This window comes from Nyctereutes procyonoides, unplaced genomic scaffold, assembly GCF_905146905.1.
Source record: "Nyctereutes procyonoides isolate TBG_1078 unplaced genomic scaffold, NYPRO_anot_genome, whole genome shotgun sequence".
NCBI classification, from domain to species: Eukaryota; Metazoa; Chordata; class Mammalia; order Carnivora; family Canidae; genus Nyctereutes; species Nyctereutes procyonoides.
The window spans coordinates 78,769,027-78,786,589 of record NW_026575146.1 but is presented as its reverse complement, the minus strand read 5'-3'; the positions used below and the strand labels follow the sequence as shown (position 1 = coordinate 78,786,589).

The following is a 17,563-nucleotide window of genomic DNA, read 5'->3' as shown; positions in this document are numbered from 1 at the left end:
CGCCACGGGGGCTGCCCGGTCAGAGCCGTTATTATAAAAAGAGACTTAATAGAGCATAGACTGCATGTCAAAGCAAAAAAAAGCATGGTGGACTCTAGAGAGTTATGCCATTGCTAAATGTCCCATTGGGAAGACAAGGCAATCATACATTACCTCATTGAGCTGATCTTTCCTTGGTGGGATTTTTTTTTTTTTTCCCCTCAGTAGGATTTGATCCAGGTATTATACAGCCAACTTTACTAGGGATGACTGGTTGTAGAACTGGTAAAAAGAGTTGTTTGGAAGAAAAAATGAGCTAGAAAGAATGTAAGTGGCCCCTTAGAGAGAGGCCAGAAGGAGACCTGGGCAAAGAACAGTCCTGCTACCAGGCAGTCCGCTACCATCATCTACCATGGTGTGTGACAGGTTATATTTAGGAAAACAATATGTTCTTATGTTCAATGAAATTGAGACAGCACAGAAGAGTGTAGGGTAAAAACAAAACAAAACAAAAAAAAAACAGAAGTTAGACTCAAACCCTCCCAGTCCCTACTCTACTTTCCAGAGAAAACACGTGTTAACAATTTCTTGCACGTCCTTTATCCAAACTTGTTTAGAATCACTAATATTTACAGAACCATTGACATGCACTAGATAATGGTGCTGGGCCCTTTACATGGACATCTGCATTAATCCCCAAGGTACCATCATGAAACGGGCACTGTTCTTCCCCCTTTTTTAAGAGGGGCGAGTTGACACTGATACCATTTTTTATTGACTAAGTCTGTCAGTTGTGAGTTGCACATTGTTTGCCGCTCAGAAACAGTGTCAGTAAAACTGCCAGAGTGCTGTCTTACCACATCAATTATAAGATCTGCCCTGATTTGGACATGTCAAAATGTGGAAAACGTGCATCCAAAAGTAGAGTAACTTTACAGAAGCTACCAATTAATACACATAGGTGTAGGTGTTAGGCAGTTAACCTGTAAGGTAAGTCAGAGGCGAGGTTCATTCTTTCTGCTTCTTGTACTTAGTACTGTGTCTTGGACAACATGTTCCATACCGATCCCTTAGCCCTGGTTCATTCTCTGGCTGCTTCACCTATTCTGTGGCATGGATGTGCTGTAACGTGGCAGTGCCTTACTGATGGTTTGAGGGGGGTGGTTGTTTTTCATATAAATAGTATCACATTGAATATTTGTGTGTGTGGGGGGTGTGGTCATACATACACCTATGGGTGCATCTGTAGAGTAAACGGGAAGTTGAATTGCTGGGTTATAGAGCATATGCTTTTGCAGTTTTGATAGAGGTTGCTAAATTGCCCTCCAAGAACATGGTGCCAATTTGTCCTTCTACACTAAATATGAGAGTCCCCATTTCCCACACAGCATGTTAAAATTTAAAAAAATTACTGTACTTTGAAAGCCTATCTCTGTGGCCCTATACTTCCCGAGCCCTTCAGTGGCTCTGCTTTCAGGGCAGCAGGCCCTTCTGAGCAGCTTCAACACCTTTTCCCCAGCAACAGAAGCCACTGCTGATTTTTAATGCCTGCATGCTTCTCTCTTGTATTGCCTTATAACCTGCAAGTCTCTGAGCTTCAGTTCTGAGCCCTCTAATTCTTTGTCCCCAGATCAATGAGGAAATCTCCGTGAAGCACCTTCCTTCCACAGAGCCCGACCCACATGTTGTCCGCATCGGCTGGTCCCTGGACTCTTGCAGCACACAGCTGGGTAAGGGGAGGTCAGCCTAGCAGGCCAGAGAGTGGATTCTCAAGCTCCCTAATCTCCTCTTTCCAGCGTGGGACTCAGAACACAGCTAGCCTGGGGTGGGACACCTGCCTGTCTTCAGGCATATAAGATTCAACTGAAAGAACTACAGTCATCTTAACTTTTCTATGAAAAATGTATTCATCTTTTAGGAGAGCGTCCAAAGTTCTCTTCAGAAGGCTGATCCTTTTCTTTCTTAAAGATTTTATTTATTTATTCATGAGAGACAGAGAGAGAGGCAGAGACATAGGCAGAGGGAGAAGCAGGCTTCCTGTGAGGAACCCAGTGTGGGACTCAGTCCCAGGACTCTGGGATCACACCCTGAGCCAAAGGCAGGCTCAACCACTGAGCCACCCAGGCATCCCTGATCCCTTTCTTTAGAAAAATCAGTTGTCTTCTGTCCTCAAACCATGCTGAAAAGAAGTTCCTCAAGCCCTGTTTGATTCTGTCTGGGGTTTTCTGTCCAAAACCAAACCCAGAGTAAAAGGGGAAGCAGGGGGCTGGTTGGCAGAGAGAGGCAGGGGCCGACCATTGAGAGATTTTGAATGTTTAACAGGCCTCCAGGCCTCAAGTGACATCCTGGCCCCGGGTGGCTGATTTCAATGACTATTGCTGAGACCTTTTGCTTTGGTCATAAAAACATTCTGATTATGAAAGTAGTACGTGCTGTTTGTAAGAATTCAGGCCACATGGAAGGGGGGGTGGGGAATGAAAATCCTCCCAAAACTGTGAGATAACAACCAATGTTAACATTTTTATCTACAGTCTTCTGGCCAGTTCTTTTGTTCTTTGTATATCTCAAACTGGGTCACACTATGTGTACTATCTCATAGCCTGGTTTCTTTTTCCTACTCAATAGATCCCAGGCATATTTTTGTAAATAAGTAGAGCTGCTTGACCACTACACAATTTTCCATTTTATAGTTGTGTCACTTTCTTGTTAAGTGTTTTGTGGATCGTGTAAGTTGGTTACAATTTTTTTCTGTTAGACTCTTGAGCCATCCTTTTGCGATGATCTGACCATTCACTTAATTAAGACTGACCCTTAAAAGTAGAAATGTTAGGGATCCCTGGGTGGCGCAGCGGTTTGGCGCCTGCCTTTGGCCCAGGGCGCGATCCTGGAGACCCGGGATCGAATCCCACGTCGGGCTCCCGGTGCATGGAGCCTGCTTCTCCCTCTGCCTGTGTCTCTGCCTCTCTCTCTCTCTCTCTCTGTGACTATCATAAATAAATAAAAATTAAAAAAAAAAAAAGTAGAAATGTTAGGTCAGAAGGAGTGTATAGTTTCATTTGGATAGATATTCACACTTTTTACTTCAGATGCCTATGTCCTCTTGATTTCTCTCTCTCTTGGTTTTTGGGTGTAAGCGATGGGTAGTTGATACAGGTAAAGATTCAAAACCCAGAACGGTCAGATGTCCAGGGCCAGCAGCTGGTATGTTGAAGCACTGGTCTTGGAATTCATACCTGTTGGTTCCTGCTTTTCTGGCAGGATGCGCCTTGGGTTCCTGGCCAATGATTTCCATACAACCCAGGTGTCACGCAGAGCCCTCAGGATCTCACTCCTCCTCCCATTGGCAGTCTTAACCAGCCTTTGCCTGTTTGTTCCATCAGGTGAAGAGCCTTTCTCCTATGGCTACGGAGGCACTGGGAAGAAGTCCACCAACAGCCGTTTTGAGAACTATGGAGACAAGTTTGCAGAGAACGATGTGATTGGCTGCTTTGCGGTGAGTCCCGGCAGCCTGTGGGAAGGGGCAGAACCAAATGTTGGTCCTATCAGCCAGACCCGTAGGCTTCTTTCTTAGAATACCTCTGTCCATTGTCTGCCTCGTGTCCAGCGTCTCTTGCTACAGCTTTTTTGTCTCTCTTTACCAAACTGGAATGCTGGCTGGCTTTTTGGGCAAGGTGCTGCCATTCTCCTTTCTCTGGTCTTCTGTGCGAAGCTGTCAGATGGCACCTTGGAGAGGTTTGGGGACATCAGGTGTGTGTAGCCTTTCCTCCGATCCTAGGTACCAAAGGGACATTTTCTGAACAAACTGAGGATTTCTTTTCTTTCTTTGCTGTGGAATACCCTACCTGCTCTCAAGGGCAGTGCTGTTGGCTCTCGCCCCACTGTGGCATCCTCTCATTCCCAGACCTCTCCCTTCCTTCATATCACACTGGTGGAGCCAGACCTCCTACAGTGCACTGTTTTCTAGAAGGATGGTGGTAGGAGTAGATGCAAAACAGAACAAGATAGAGAGTGGCTCCCCTGCAGTCCAACTTCAGTCCCTGAGAACAGTGACTGACCCTTGACTTTGCTGTACACTATGGCTGCCAGCTGTGGGGGCAGACTCACTAGACCTAGTTCTGCTTGTCCATTCAGCCCTGGGCAGCCCCCCTCCCAAATACTCCCCAAGTATTTCAGCATGCTTTCAATGAGAGTCGACCCCTACCTCAGAGTTGTGTGTAGGGTCAGTAAGCCAATTCTTTAGAAATACTTCTAACAATACCTGGAGCATATTAAGTGTTCAGTAAATATTACTTAACATTTTTATCATTAGGTGTTCTAGACATTGTAGAGCGTGTCACAAGACCTCAGGTGGGGTGGCTACCTGGTGCTTCCTCTTGGTCTTGTTCTCCTCCCTCCCTCTTACTTGTATCCATGTACTGTTTTGTTTTTCCTCATTCTCACTTTAAAATGATTTCAAACTCAAAAGCCCTAAGAAATCTCAGTCCTGCCCAGATTATAACATTTGCCAATTTGCCTTTACCATTTCTTAAACATATATGCATATGTGTCTGATTTGTATCTGGTCTACTTGAGAGTAGGTTGCCTATATCATGTCTTCAGTTTTTAATCCTCCAGCCTGCATTTCCTAAGAATAAAGCTGCTGTCTTAACCACAACAGTTATCAAATTTAACATTGATGTAATGCTATTATCTACTCCACAGGCCGCATTAAATTTTGTCAGTTGTCCCAACAGTATCCTTAGAGCAATTTTGTTCCTCTTCCAGGATCCAGTCCAGGATCACGGATTGCATTCTCAAAGCTTTTTTTTTAGTTTGAAATAGTTTATCAGTTTTCTTTTGTTTTTCATGACCTCATTATCATTTTAATAAAAAACATGTTTTCTTCACCAAAAATTCACCACATTTATGCTCTATAAACTGCTCTAAACCTTGCATTTTTTCCCCATTTAACAGTCAATCTTGGCTGTCTTTCCTTCTCCACACAGATAGTATAGATCTAGCTCAGTTAAAAACATTTTTGAATAGTTAATGAATTCATATGGCTTCCAAAGATATCAAGAGAGATATATCAAAAGATATGCAGTGCAAAGTCTTCTGCAGACCTTCCCCTTCTGCCCATTGTTCACATACCCCCTCCCCTCACAGGAACCCACCAATCTTAGGATTTCTGTATCCAAATACAAGAAAGATGATTGTCATTTTTCTTTTGTGCAAAAGATAGCATAGCATACCTGTTATTCTACATTGTTTTTGCTTAATTATCTTAGAGATTTTTTTTTTTTTTGTCACTACCTAGAAGACTTTTTGTTCTTTCACATAGTCTGCAGTCATTGTGTGGACCTACCGTATTCACACAATCAGTTCTCCATTAGTTGGCATTTGATTAGTTTCTCTCTTTTTTATTAGGTGGTGCCTAGTAAAATATTCTGGCACAGGCACCAGTTTACCCTGCATTAATTTAGCCAATCTCCTGTCGCGATGGCTGGGGAAGCTGTTTGCTGGGGTAGTCAATGCTGCAGTGACAGGTTTTCCTTTTCCCACTTATCAGAGTATCTTGAGGATCTTTTTGTGTTTCCACACTTGGATCTCCTCTGTCCCATAGTCTCTCCCACTTCCCCATTGGAGCACAGTTGGCAGTGCTGTGTTAAGTGATTTGTATATACATCTTTGCATTATTGTGGGAATCCACCTGAAGTGTTTATTTCTGAAAGTGTAATTTCTGGGTCAGAGGTGGGTTTTTAAATTTTGATCACTGCCACCAAGACCATGCTCCAAAGAGGCTGTGTCAGTTTAACATGTCACCAGCATGTTAGGGCAGCATCCCCCATACTGTCTCCCATCTGAGCATGAGGCTCTGAGTCTGTGCCAGTTTAGAACTATAGGCCTTGACTGTTACTGCAGCTAGATCATTCAACCAGGGACCCCTCTACTTCTGTTTGTAAGATTCCATGCCCAGTTTCCTTTTTTCAAAGGGTGCTATAACTTTTTAAAAGGCTTGGGGTGAGGAGTTGGAGGAGGTGTGAAAACCAGTGGCCTGAGGGAAGCCAAGGGGAACCCATTTGTGTTAGATCTTGAGTTCTCAACAGTCACAAAACACAGGACAAAATGGCTGCCAGGCAGTGAGAACAGGATAACCCATTTCAGCAGACCGTAAGGAGTAATATACTTGGAGCCTTAGGGACAACACAAAGAGGTGTGAGAGATGAGGCTGCAAAACTGATGGGCTCTGAATAACACTGGGCATGATGATGACTTTGAGGTTTGAGGCCCTGGACGAGCACCATGTATTCTAGCAGGAGTGACAGTACCACACTTGCCTCTTGGACAGGTGGCCCCAGCAGTGGTAGATTGTCAGTTGAGGAAGCTGGTTTCTGTACAATATGGTAAATTTCCTCAGTGAAGCTGGTGGCCTTAAGGAAGGCTGACCCCCTCCCCCGGATGTTCATCTCCATGGTGGAGCAGTGGGGACCTGGGCCACTCTTGCTCAGGTAGGAAGATATGGCAAGGATCGTGCTGCAGAGATTGGGCAGGATTCACTCTGGCAGATGTTTGTGTGTCTACTCTGCATGGCCTTGACCTCTGTGAGCACTTAGAGATGAACAGGTAAGCACTATATAGAGCTGTGTCCTGTGAGCACTGAGGACAGTGGTGAGGAAGCTACTTAGGAAAAGGGATTCTCACCCCTTCTTAAAGGACAAGTCCCAAGGTGGCCTCCCCATCAAGGAGGGAAGGAATATCACATCTTGGACTTTTATATCAGAAACCTGACCTTGTACTTGGCTTTAGTCTGGCATCTGATGACAAGTTTTGAGTCTCTCTTAAATGTAAACCTTTACCCTGCACCGAGTGATCATTTTGAAACCACTTTGACGGACCATTCCCCTGTTCGAAAAAGGGCAGGTGATCTGCTCTGCCATCAGCATGGAGTCCACACTCCTGAGGTGATTGAGAGCCCCTCACAACGCTGAGGGCAGCCCATGATGCCTGGCATCATTGCTCCTATTGACCCACTTAATCCTCAGAACAACCCTTTGCAACATAAAATCTTGTCACCCCACCCTTGTTTGATAGGGAAGCTGCAGATGAAACCCCAGGGTCACACAGTGTGTAAATAGGAGAGCTAAAGCAGCCTGCCTTCCCAAACGGTCTGAACCACTAAGTTCTAAGCTCCAGCTGCTCCACAAGAACTCCGTAGTTGTTGAATGAACAGATACGCCTGACTTTCCCGCTGCACCTGAAGTTACTTCTCCCTCATCTTTTATGCTTTAGCCAGGCTGACCCTTTGTTCTCTCACCATCAGATTTATAAACAAGCCACACTTCTCTGTAGGACACTCTCCTCCCACCGAAGACTTGGCTCGTTTCCATGTATTGTTCAGGACTTGGCTTACAGGTTTCCTCCGAGAATTTTGCTCCCAGATAGGTGCTCTTACCGAATCAGGACGGTGTTCTTGTCTGATTCCCCACTAGGCCCCGAGCTCTGTCAGGCCCAGGTCACCTTAGACGTGTGCATAAGGAAGAGCAGGAGCTGTGCAACATGTGTTGAACAAACATGAGTGCATTTGTAGAGCTGGGCTTGACTCAGAAGGCCCTGTGTGGCTTGCTTTCCATCTGTTCTCTTCGCAGACTGCCCTGACTGGGCTTGAGGAGAGACAGAATCGTCTTTTCCTTCACGATTATCTCAAGCTCGGCACAAGACTTGGCACTTCCTAATAGGACACATGTCACATCCCCTGGGTTTGGGGGCAAGGAGGGCTTTGGCTGCACTTTCTTAGCAGTTCCCTGGTGGTGCTTCATGTATCTGTGCTGGGGGAGGGAGGCCCTTAGATGTGGGCAGGCGGCTAGGTTTCCACTCCCTATGTCTGCTCCCACCCAGCTTTGGCTCCTAATGCCTAAAGCCAGAGCGTTACCAGTTATCTTCCTTTGGCTTTTTCTCCTAGGACTTTGAATGTGGAAATGATGTGGAACTTTCCTTCACCAAGAATGGGAAGTGGATGGGCATTGCCTTCCGAATCCAGAAGGAAGCCTTGGGAGGTCAGGCCCTCTACCCTCATGTCCTGGTGAAGAATTGTGCCGTGGAGTTCAACTTCGGGCAGCGGGCAGAGCCCTACTGCTCCGTTCTCCCAGGCTTCACCTTTATCCAGCACCTTCCCCTGAGTGAGCGGATCCGGGGCACCGTTGGACCAAAGAGCAAGGCAGAGTGTGAGGTGAGTGGGACTGGAAGACCGAATTGAAGGCCACCACTCAAGAGCCACGTCCGCTGCCAAGGCAGAGGGGAGACACGGCAGCCAGGTGATGAAAGGGGCACAGCCTCTCTTGAAGGAGTAACTGTGGGGCCAGGGGCCTCTCCCTCCAGGCTTCCCAGAACTAGGAGAGAGAGGTGAGGGTGGTAGGTGTGGCTCGGGCTGAAGAGGGGAGGGGCTGAGCTAAGAGACCTAAATCTTGGAAGGGTTCCCAAAGGAAGTTGTCATGTGGCTTCTTCCACACTGCATTTTCAGGGAGTCCAAGACTGTCCAAGAACAAAAAATGACAGTTGATCTTGGGGGTTATTTGGCTGCAGAAGCTGTACTGGCGAGCTTTGCTCTCAAAATAATGTTTTTTCAGATACATAAGTGATTTTAAGTTTATTCCAAAAAAAAAAAAAACTAAACATGAAGATTAGTATCCAATAATTCCACTGTCTGCAAATAAGTTCACCGATAGAGTTTTCAAGTTTATGCTGTCCTTTTTGCTGTGCTGGGTGCCTGTTTTATACACACACACACTTATAATTGAGATTGTAAAGTATAAGCATTTTGATATCCGCCCTTTTCACTCAATATTATTTTGTCAGCTTTATCCTATTACATGAACCCCTTTTTAAAATCTCATTTTTAATGGCCTTACAAACGAATCATTCCCCTCTTGGTGGGCATTTAAGTTGTATCTAGTGTTTAGCAAATTCTAAATGTACTAAATAAATAAATACCATGCTTGTACTCCTGTGTATAGTCTGTCCCTTTCTCAGACTCCAGGAAGGTTGTACCACTACTCACGGCCACTACATGTGCCATTTTTGCAGTGCATGACCCTCTCTGGGCTTTTCCCTGTCAGTAGCCACTTAATCCTGCCTGAACAAAAACGTAAATATTCATGATAATAATACATGATTTTGTGCTCTCCCCATGTGAGGCCCTCTGTTAAGCATCTGACCCCTCATGTCTTTGAATCTCAACAGCAGCACTGTGAGGTAGACACTATTATTGCTTCTGTTTTCTGGAGGCAGCCATGAAGTTTAGAGTTACCCTTGAGATCACCAGTGAGTGAATGTGGTGCCAGGCTGCCATACCACCTGCTGCTACTGCTGCAGTGTCACTCTGTCCCATTCTTGTAGATTCTGATGATGGTGGGCCTGCCCGCTGCCGGTAAGACCACATGGGCCATCAAACATGCAGCTTCCAACCCCTCCAAGAAGTACAACATTCTGGGTACCAATGCCATCATGGATAAAATGCGGGTAAGCATGGTTCCTGGTTTCTTTGTAACCACTTCCCACCCCTCAAATGCTGCCTGGCAGCCAGGACCACCCAGCGTTTCACCACCCTCTGCCTGCAGGTGATGGGCCTACGCCGGCAGCGGAACTATGCTGGCCGCTGGGACGTCCTGATCCAGCAGGCCACCCAGTGCCTCAACCGCCTCATCCAGATCGCTGCACGCAAAAAACGCAACTACATTCTAGATCAGGTATTTACTGGTGACCATCATGTCCCAGGAAAGGGAAGGGGTCTGTTGAGTGCCTCAGAATTCTCTGGTCCTTTTATTTTTTTTCTCCGGAATGTCTGGGACTGCAGTGCTGATCAGGGAGTCAGCCATACATGATGACACAGTCCCAGACTCTTAGCATAGTTGTCTGAGCCCAGTCTGTGGGTAAGGTCTGAGGTCATGATCCAGATGTAGCTCAGGCTCTCAGCAGCCCAAAGAACATCATCAGGTAAGAGCTATTTAGTGAAATGGAAGGGACATGGTTTTCTGAGCCGTACAAACTTCGGCTTAAATCCAAGCTGTGCTACTTCCCAGCTGAGTGCCTGTGGGCAGCTGGCTTCATCCTTCAAATCTCAGTCTCCTGGTTGGGAGAGATCATAATGGTGCCCACGTAACACACGTTTTGGCACATAGTAGCTGGAGATTGTTGTTAATTGCTCTACAAAATAGGTATGTCCTAGCTGCTGTTAGCCTGGTTTTTGTTTGTTTTTAAAGATTTTATTTATTCATGAGAGACGCAGAGAGGAAGAGGCAGAGACACGGGCAGAGGGCGAAGCAGGCTCCATGTAGGGAGCCCAACATGAGACTCGATCCCAGATCTCCAGGATCACACCCTGAGCTGAAGGCGCTAAACCGCTGAGCCACCCAGGCTGCCCTGTTAACCTGTTTTTATGACTGTTGGATACATACCTAAGTATGTATTTTCTATCAGTTATGAGGAAGGTTCTTAGCATCAGGCAATCTGAGAACCTTTGAAATTAAACCATAATTTTGTATGCAAGCAGAGATATGTCTTTAAAAAAAAAAAAACTGGACATGGGCAGTCCCGGTGGCACAGAGGTTTAGCACCGCCTGCAGCCCAGGGCGTGATCTTGGAGACCCTGGATCGAGTCCCACGTTGGGCTCTCTGCATGGAGCCTGCTTCTCCCCCTGCCTGTGTCTCTGCTTCTCTCTCTCTCTCTGCATCTCTGAATAAATGAATAAAATCTTAAAAAAAAAAACTGGACAGTTTTGAGTTAGGCTAGGAAGATTGTTCATGGCTTTCAGCATTCTCAAAAGAATGAGTGACCCAAACATGGTTAAGGATCCCTTTCTCAGAGTAATGAATTCCTTAGGTTGGGCGCCTTGAGACGTCCTTCTTGATACTGTCCTAAAGGCTGTCTCAAGTAGTAGATCCTATATTTTGGGATCTCTGAACAAGCCTCTGCTCCCCTTAACCTTGTGCACGGGCTTTCTTAAAAATCTGTGAGTGCAAATACGAGTAGCACCCCACCCCCACCCCACCCCAGCCCTTACTGGAGTGCCTTCCATACATGCAGCCCTGGATACTTGATTACCATGAATTCAAAGAGTTTCCTGATGAGGGTGGAGCTGGTGGGGGTAGGCTTGTCAGAAGGGTGGTTGGAAACTCCAGGGAACCAAGTTGGCTTTGTGTAGGAGTGAGCATCTTCTACAAAAACAATTGAGCAGGAACTCCAGGTTGGGCTTGTGGACACACGGAGATTTGGGGAGAGTGGTGCCCAGAAAGCACAGAATTTCTGTGCCCATTCCCTATATCTTGCCCTATGTATCTTCCACCTAGCTGTTCTCGAGTTACATTCTTTTCATAATAAACCAGTAAGTTGATGTGTAGAGTGGAAGAAATGAAGTCTCATAGCCAGCATTTGAAAAGAGCACATAATAAGAAACTAGGTTTTTTTAAGTAATTTTTTTATTTTTATTATTTATTTATTTATTTTTTTAAGATTTTATTTATTTATTCATGAGAGACACACGCAGAGAGAGAAGCAGAGACATAGGCAGAGGGAGAAGCAGGCTCCATGCAGGGAGCCTGATGTGGGACTCGGTCCTGGGACTCTGCGATCACGCCCTGAGCCAAAGGCAAACGCTCAACCACTGAGCCACCCAGGGTTCCCCTAAATAATTTTTTAAAAGATCTATTTATTATAGAGAGGGCACACAAGTTGGGGGAGAGAGAAGCCAACTGAGCCAACAGCAGCCAACTATGCCTGCTGAGTGTGGGGCTTGATCTCACGACCTTGACATCATGACCTGAGCTGCCATCAAGAGTCAGACACTTAACCGACTAAGCCACACAGGTGCCCCAATGAGAAATTAGTTTTTAAAGATAAAAAGAAGCTATTAGCTGGTGATAGTTTTTTATGGTAGACAAATTAAAAGATCCTGAGAAGTTAAGTGTTGAGTGGAAATATGGGGTTTGCTGATGAAACCCCATACTACAAAACCTTAAAAGTTGGCCAGGGCTATGCCACACCTTTGGCTCTCTTACATGATGGTGGACATGAGAGATTCACCCTAGATGTTGCTTTTCTAAAAGATGGACCTGAAAGGTGTATTTTCATCCAGTGAGCAATGCTGCAATCATAAGATTGAGCCCTGAAGACTCCCATTTGTAAAGAACACAAGACATGAGACACCTGGGTGGTTCAGTGGTTGCGTCTGCCTTTGGCTCAGGGCCTAATCCTGGATCCAGGGATTGAGTCCCATATCAGACTCCCTGAGAGGAGCATGTTTCTTCCTCTGCCTGTGTCTGTGTCCCTCATGAATAAATAAATAAAATAAAAAAAAAAAGACATGATCCTATAATATTAAACTTTGATAAAAAATAAGTCATTGAAAAAAAATAAAAATTTAAAAAAATTTTTTTTAAATTTTAAAAAAATAAAAAAAAAATAAGTCATTGAGCTAATGAAAAAAAAAAAAACACAGTTGAGCACAGGATAGTCTAAGGGCCACCCAAGGTTACTGTCCCAGCTCAGCCCCATTCATGATGCATATAGCCAGCCTTTTCCCCCTTTAAAAGACTTTGTCTTTTATTTTTCTTTCTTTTTCTTTTTTTCTTTTTTTCTTTTTTTCTTTTTTTTAATTTCATTCTTCTATACCCAAGGCAGGGCTCAAACCTATAACCCCAAGATCAAGAGTTAATATGCTCTACCAACTGACCCAGCCAGGTGCCCCAAAGACTATGTTTTTTAAACAGGCCTCACTTTGCCACATACTTGGGGTATTTTGAAAGTGTAGTCCACCTTGACCCCAGTGTGACTCCAGGTCTTGAAAAATAGCTGCACCCTGAGGATTCCTTGTTTGGATACCCAAGAATCCTTGCCCTTTTTTTTTTCCTCCGTTTCCTAATTATTATTTTTTTTTTTAAATTTTTATTTATGATAGTCACAGAGAGAGAGAGAGAGGGAGGCAGAGACACAGGCAGAGGGAGAAGCAGGCTCCATGCACCGGGAGCCTGACGTGGGATTCAATCCCGGGTCTCCAGGATTGTGCCCTGGGCCAAAGGCAGGCGCTAAACCACTGCGCCACCCAGGGATCCCTCCATTTCCTAATTAAATCATTTGTGAAACCCATTTCAAATATGTGGCCCAGTGGAGAAGGATTATAATCCTAGGGGAAAATGGTCTTTAATGGCTGTATTCAACATTTCAAGGTGGGCTTTCCCTGGAAGTCAAGCCCCCAGCATCTCAGCCAGGCACAGAACAGCTGAGCTCTGAAAAGACTCACTGTTGGCCTTCTTGGTTTGTGCTAGCTTGTTCAGGGACAGGGTCCAGGGCTGTACCAGGTGCACCTATACTCTTCAGGGCTGCTGGCCTCCTGGTACAGGGACCTGCAGGTCAAGTCAAGTGACCCAAGCCAACAGATAGGCAGAATAACCTAAACTCTGAAGGAGGAACAGGAGAGTTCTCTGATTAACCACAGATTGGAGGATTGAATAGGGGCCTGAAGCTATAGATTATTCAGGCCTCAGAAGAGGTCTGAAGCCAGTGGTTTGACCTGTTGTGGGCTTAAGCCCCAGAAGTGGGTTCCAGAAAACCGTGGAGGTAGGATGTAAGATTCAGAGCAGAACCCTGGCCAGATGCTGGCACTTCCCACTCCACCAACTTCAACAGTGAGGGATAAGTCGATGTATAGCTGAATCCTGAGCTAGATAGAACTCCCAGAGCAGAGACAGTACTGCCGGCAAAATCCCTACAGTCCTAGGATCTTAGCTTAGGGCTATCTTTTCCCTTTCCCCTCTGATTTTTCCTAAGTGGTCAGACCTCCCCACATTTGGCTCTCCCGAGGTTGGCCTCAGAAATGCTCATCCTTAGAGGGAAGGAGAAAGAGGCTATGTGAGCCAGAATTCTGCCTTTGGCCAGAATCCCAGCCCCTATCCCAGGCTGTGTTGGAGCCTGGACCTATATATCATGATGATTTCAATCCTCTTGATATGGGGGTGTTAGAGCTGTGGGACATCTGAGGAGGGCAAGAAAAAAATAGCTGGATTTGGGGGGAAGCTGAGGCCTCATCAGAGAAAGGAACCTATTTGAAGTAATGTAGTCAGTTTACTGGTAGAACAGGTTTCAGCTGACCTCCCAGAAAAATCACAGCCAAGAATGGTGGGGTCTATGGTGGAAAATTAGGAAAGCTGTCTGGAAATGGGGTGCCTGGCCAGGACATGGACGATGATAAAAGGAGTTGAGACTTTGTCCTGAGGGCAGTGGGGAACCAGGATCATGTTTTCATCAGAGAGGGACATGGCTAAAGGCGAACAGAGAAGTAGGAGGCCACATTGCCTCAAGTGCTCTTTAGGGCCCTTTCTTACCCATGGAAAGCCTCTGGAATGAGTTCCTGCCTGGCCTGCCCCTGGCCTACCATAGAGCTTTGAGATGGTGCAGAGCAGGGGCAGGAACTCTCCTGAAGGCTTTGAGAAGGCCTCTGCAGGGCCATGTATGAGGGCCCCAAACCATTCCCAGAGTTGAGGGCTGCAGGCAATGAGTTCTCTTAGGGCTCTCACAGCACAGAGCCAGGCCAGGCAGTAGTAATCAGAAGCAGAACTGGATGTGACAGCATTGCCAACCCTGTCTCAGTCATCAGAACCTGTGGTATTAGTCCTAGTCCTGCTTTGCATCCCCGTTGATGAGTGCCATGCCTTCCCGTGAGACAGAAACCTAGAGCTAAGAGGAGGGGTCCAGAGTAAACCACCTCTTGATGGCAGTTGTTGTAGAGAGGGAGGTGTTTCTCTTCTCCACCTTCCCCATCCCCAGAGCCTCAGCCTGTTGCATTGTTGACAATTCCAGACAGTTCTCTTCCTCCATTTGTGGTTCCTTCCACTGGGTTTACCTCCAAGCCCAGAGTTCTTTTGTCACTGACTTTGTCACCTGCTTTAAATGTGCTCCTCTGGGGTCCAGCCAGGTTCCTGTCATGGCCAGCCTGACCCTACTATAAGCTCTGGACAGGAGACAGTGGGACTCTCACAGCCGTAGTTATTTCTGCTACTGTATTTCTCCCTCATTCCCCCAGACCATCATACACCAGAACTGCCCACAGAACTTCTTGGAGAAACTCAACTCCTGTCCTTTGGCCCACTTCGCTGGGGATTGAGGATAGCTGGGGAGCCAGGGAACACAGCCCCAGACCTTCTTAGAGTCAGTATCTCTAAGCAGGGTGGGACTGGGAGAAGCAGGAGCTGGGCATAGGGATCCCACACAGCTGGAAGAGCTGACCTAGCTGTTGTGCTGGTCTCCTAGCAACAGCCACTAGCAGCCCCCAGTGACCATAGCATTGCTGGGCCAACCTAAGGGCTCTGACCTCACTGTGTTTGCTGTAGCAACAGCCACCAGCAGCTAACTCCCTTTCCTCCAGGAAGCCAAACATTTGGATTTCTGCTGGCCTTGTTCAGACTCTCTTCTTCCCTTCCCCAAGACCAGGAATAAGGGGAGGGAGAGACACTCTTAAAAACACTCGCCAAGTGTGTTCTCAGTACCTCCGTTCCAGAGTGTCTGAGGACCCATCCCTCAGAGTCTAGCCACTTCCCAGGACAGGGGCTGACTATTATTAGGAGTCCAGTGTGCTCCACCCCCACTCCTCCCACTCCCATGAAGCTTCAAGGACTAGCCTTCTTGACCACATTGCTTCTATTTTCTGCCCCCTCATCAGCACATTTGCAGGGCAGGTCTGCCCTTGGAAAATCTCCAGGAGGTGTTTATCCCTGTCCTTGGGGTTTGAGGCAGTCAAAATAGGATCATTTCTTATGGGCAAGAACCGTGGAATGGGTTGTCCACAGAATGGTCTGGAGCCACAGTCACTCTGGCTTTTGTGCCAGGAGAAAACCTCATTATTTAGCTGGAGGAGGCCAAATTCTATCTTGTTATGATCAGATGCCACCTTGTTTTGCTTTTAGGAATGAGTCCAGGAAGAGCAGTGGGAAGAGGGACTTTTCCTCTGTAACCTGATGTGCCTCTTAACCACTTGTGGCCCACGACCTCTCCAGGGGCCAGTCTTCAGGGCCCAGATCCCAGCATGGGTGTGTGCTTGCAGCATAGACTATCCTCCTCCCTCTCCTTGAAGGGTGGAACATTTTCCCTGGGGCACAGGGAAGAACATCCCTGCCTGTTGTGTGTCAGGATCAAGGGTCTGATTGGTTTAGAGAACAGCTGCACCCACAGCCCAGATCTCCCAGCAGATGTGCACTGGGGTCCTTGGCCTCTGGCCGACCTACAGCCCAGTATCCTCTTCCTTGTGCCTTGGGAGAGGATCTCTTGTGTCTTGTCTTTTCTTCGAATTTAACTTTCCTTGGTCCTTTCCATTGGGAAGCCTCTCCTGGGACAGTGTCAGTCCTCTTGGCCATATTTTCAGATCCACCCTATGTGTGTTGACTTGGAACTTTCCCTGCCCCCTCCTTGCCACATTCCAGACACTCACATCTGCAAATCCTCATCAGAGCCAAGAGGAGGAATATCTGATCCCTCTATTTCAGATGAAGAAATTTGAGACACAGGCTAATGAGGTGACTTGTCTACAGTCTCACAAATCGTAGAAGGCACAGCTGGGATTTCAAACCCCAGCTTCTTCCCCAAAGCCTGTGTTCTTTCTACCCTGTCTCACTGTACCTGCCTTTTAGAGTATGAGCAGGCAGAGGGAGAGAGAGAATCCCAAGCCCACTTCATGCTGAGCACAGAGCCTGGCTCAGAAATCAGACCCACGACTCTGAGATCACGGCCTGAGCCAAAACCAAGAGTCAGATGCTTAACCAACTGAGCCACCCAGGGGCCCCTGTCCCTGCCTTTTTTTTCTTTCTTTTTAAGATTTTGTTTATTTATTCACGAGAGACACAGAGAGAGAGGCAGAGATACAGGCAGAGGGAGAAGCAGGCTTCATGCAGGGAACCCGATGCGAGACTTGATCCCAGACTCGAGGATCATGCCCCGAGCTGAAGGCAGATTCTCAACTGCTGAGCCACCCAGGCGTCGTCCCTCTGTCCCTGCCTTTCTGATGGGAAGTCACTATTAATTTGATCTTCCCCTGGTCTGGATCACTTCACGTTTACTTTACAGTGAGACTAACCATGGCATACCTCCCTCCCCAGTAACAGCCATAACAACAGTGGCTCCCATTTGTTGAATGTTGGCTGTGAACCAGGCCCTGGGCTAACCAAGGGCTTTTACTCAACATGAATTCCTGAAGTCTTAATAGTGACCATATGACATTCATACTATTTTCCCCTTTCAGGGCTTGAGACTCATTAAATGCAAAGTCTGTTGATTTTACAGACAAGTAGGTTGAGTGCAACTTGTTCACCCAGGGCCATGGGGGTGTGACCTGACCACACTCTAACTTAGGTTAGAGTTGGGATATGCCAAGCCACCCCCACACACACTGCCTGCCTCTATCAAGACAGCTCCCATGCTGGAGGCTGCCTCAGAAACCCCACTCAAGGTCTTAATTGTGTTTGGGGCAGTTGTTCTATTATCCTTTTCCGCTCAGTCTTTAGCAGCCCTGGCAGGGAGGCATTTCATCTGATTTACAGATGAAGCAACTATAAGGACTGGCCAGAG

The 17,563-nt window shown here is 46.6% G+C and overlaps 1 protein-coding gene across 4 annotated transcripts in view; it reads left to right on the top strand.

The window, feature by feature from the left end:
* The window catches only part of HNRNPUL1 (heterogeneous nuclear ribonucleoprotein U like 1), a 35,414-nt gene that overhangs the window by 10,718 nt on the left and 7,133 nt on the right, over positions 1 to 17,563 (top strand). For all 4 annotated transcript variants that reach the window (XM_055309880.1, XM_055309877.1, XM_055309879.1 and 1 more), the window contains exons 6-10: positions 1,610 to 1,709; positions 3,360 to 3,472; positions 7,919 to 8,185; positions 9,352 to 9,474; positions 9,573 to 9,701. In XM_055309880.1, the coding sequence (XP_055165855.1) occupies positions 1,610 to 1,709; positions 3,360 to 3,472; positions 7,919 to 8,185; positions 9,352 to 9,474; positions 9,573 to 9,701 (732 nt within the window). The remainder of the gene's footprint in view (positions 1 to 1,609; positions 1,710 to 3,359; positions 3,473 to 7,918; positions 8,186 to 9,351; positions 9,475 to 9,572; positions 9,702 to 17,563) is intronic.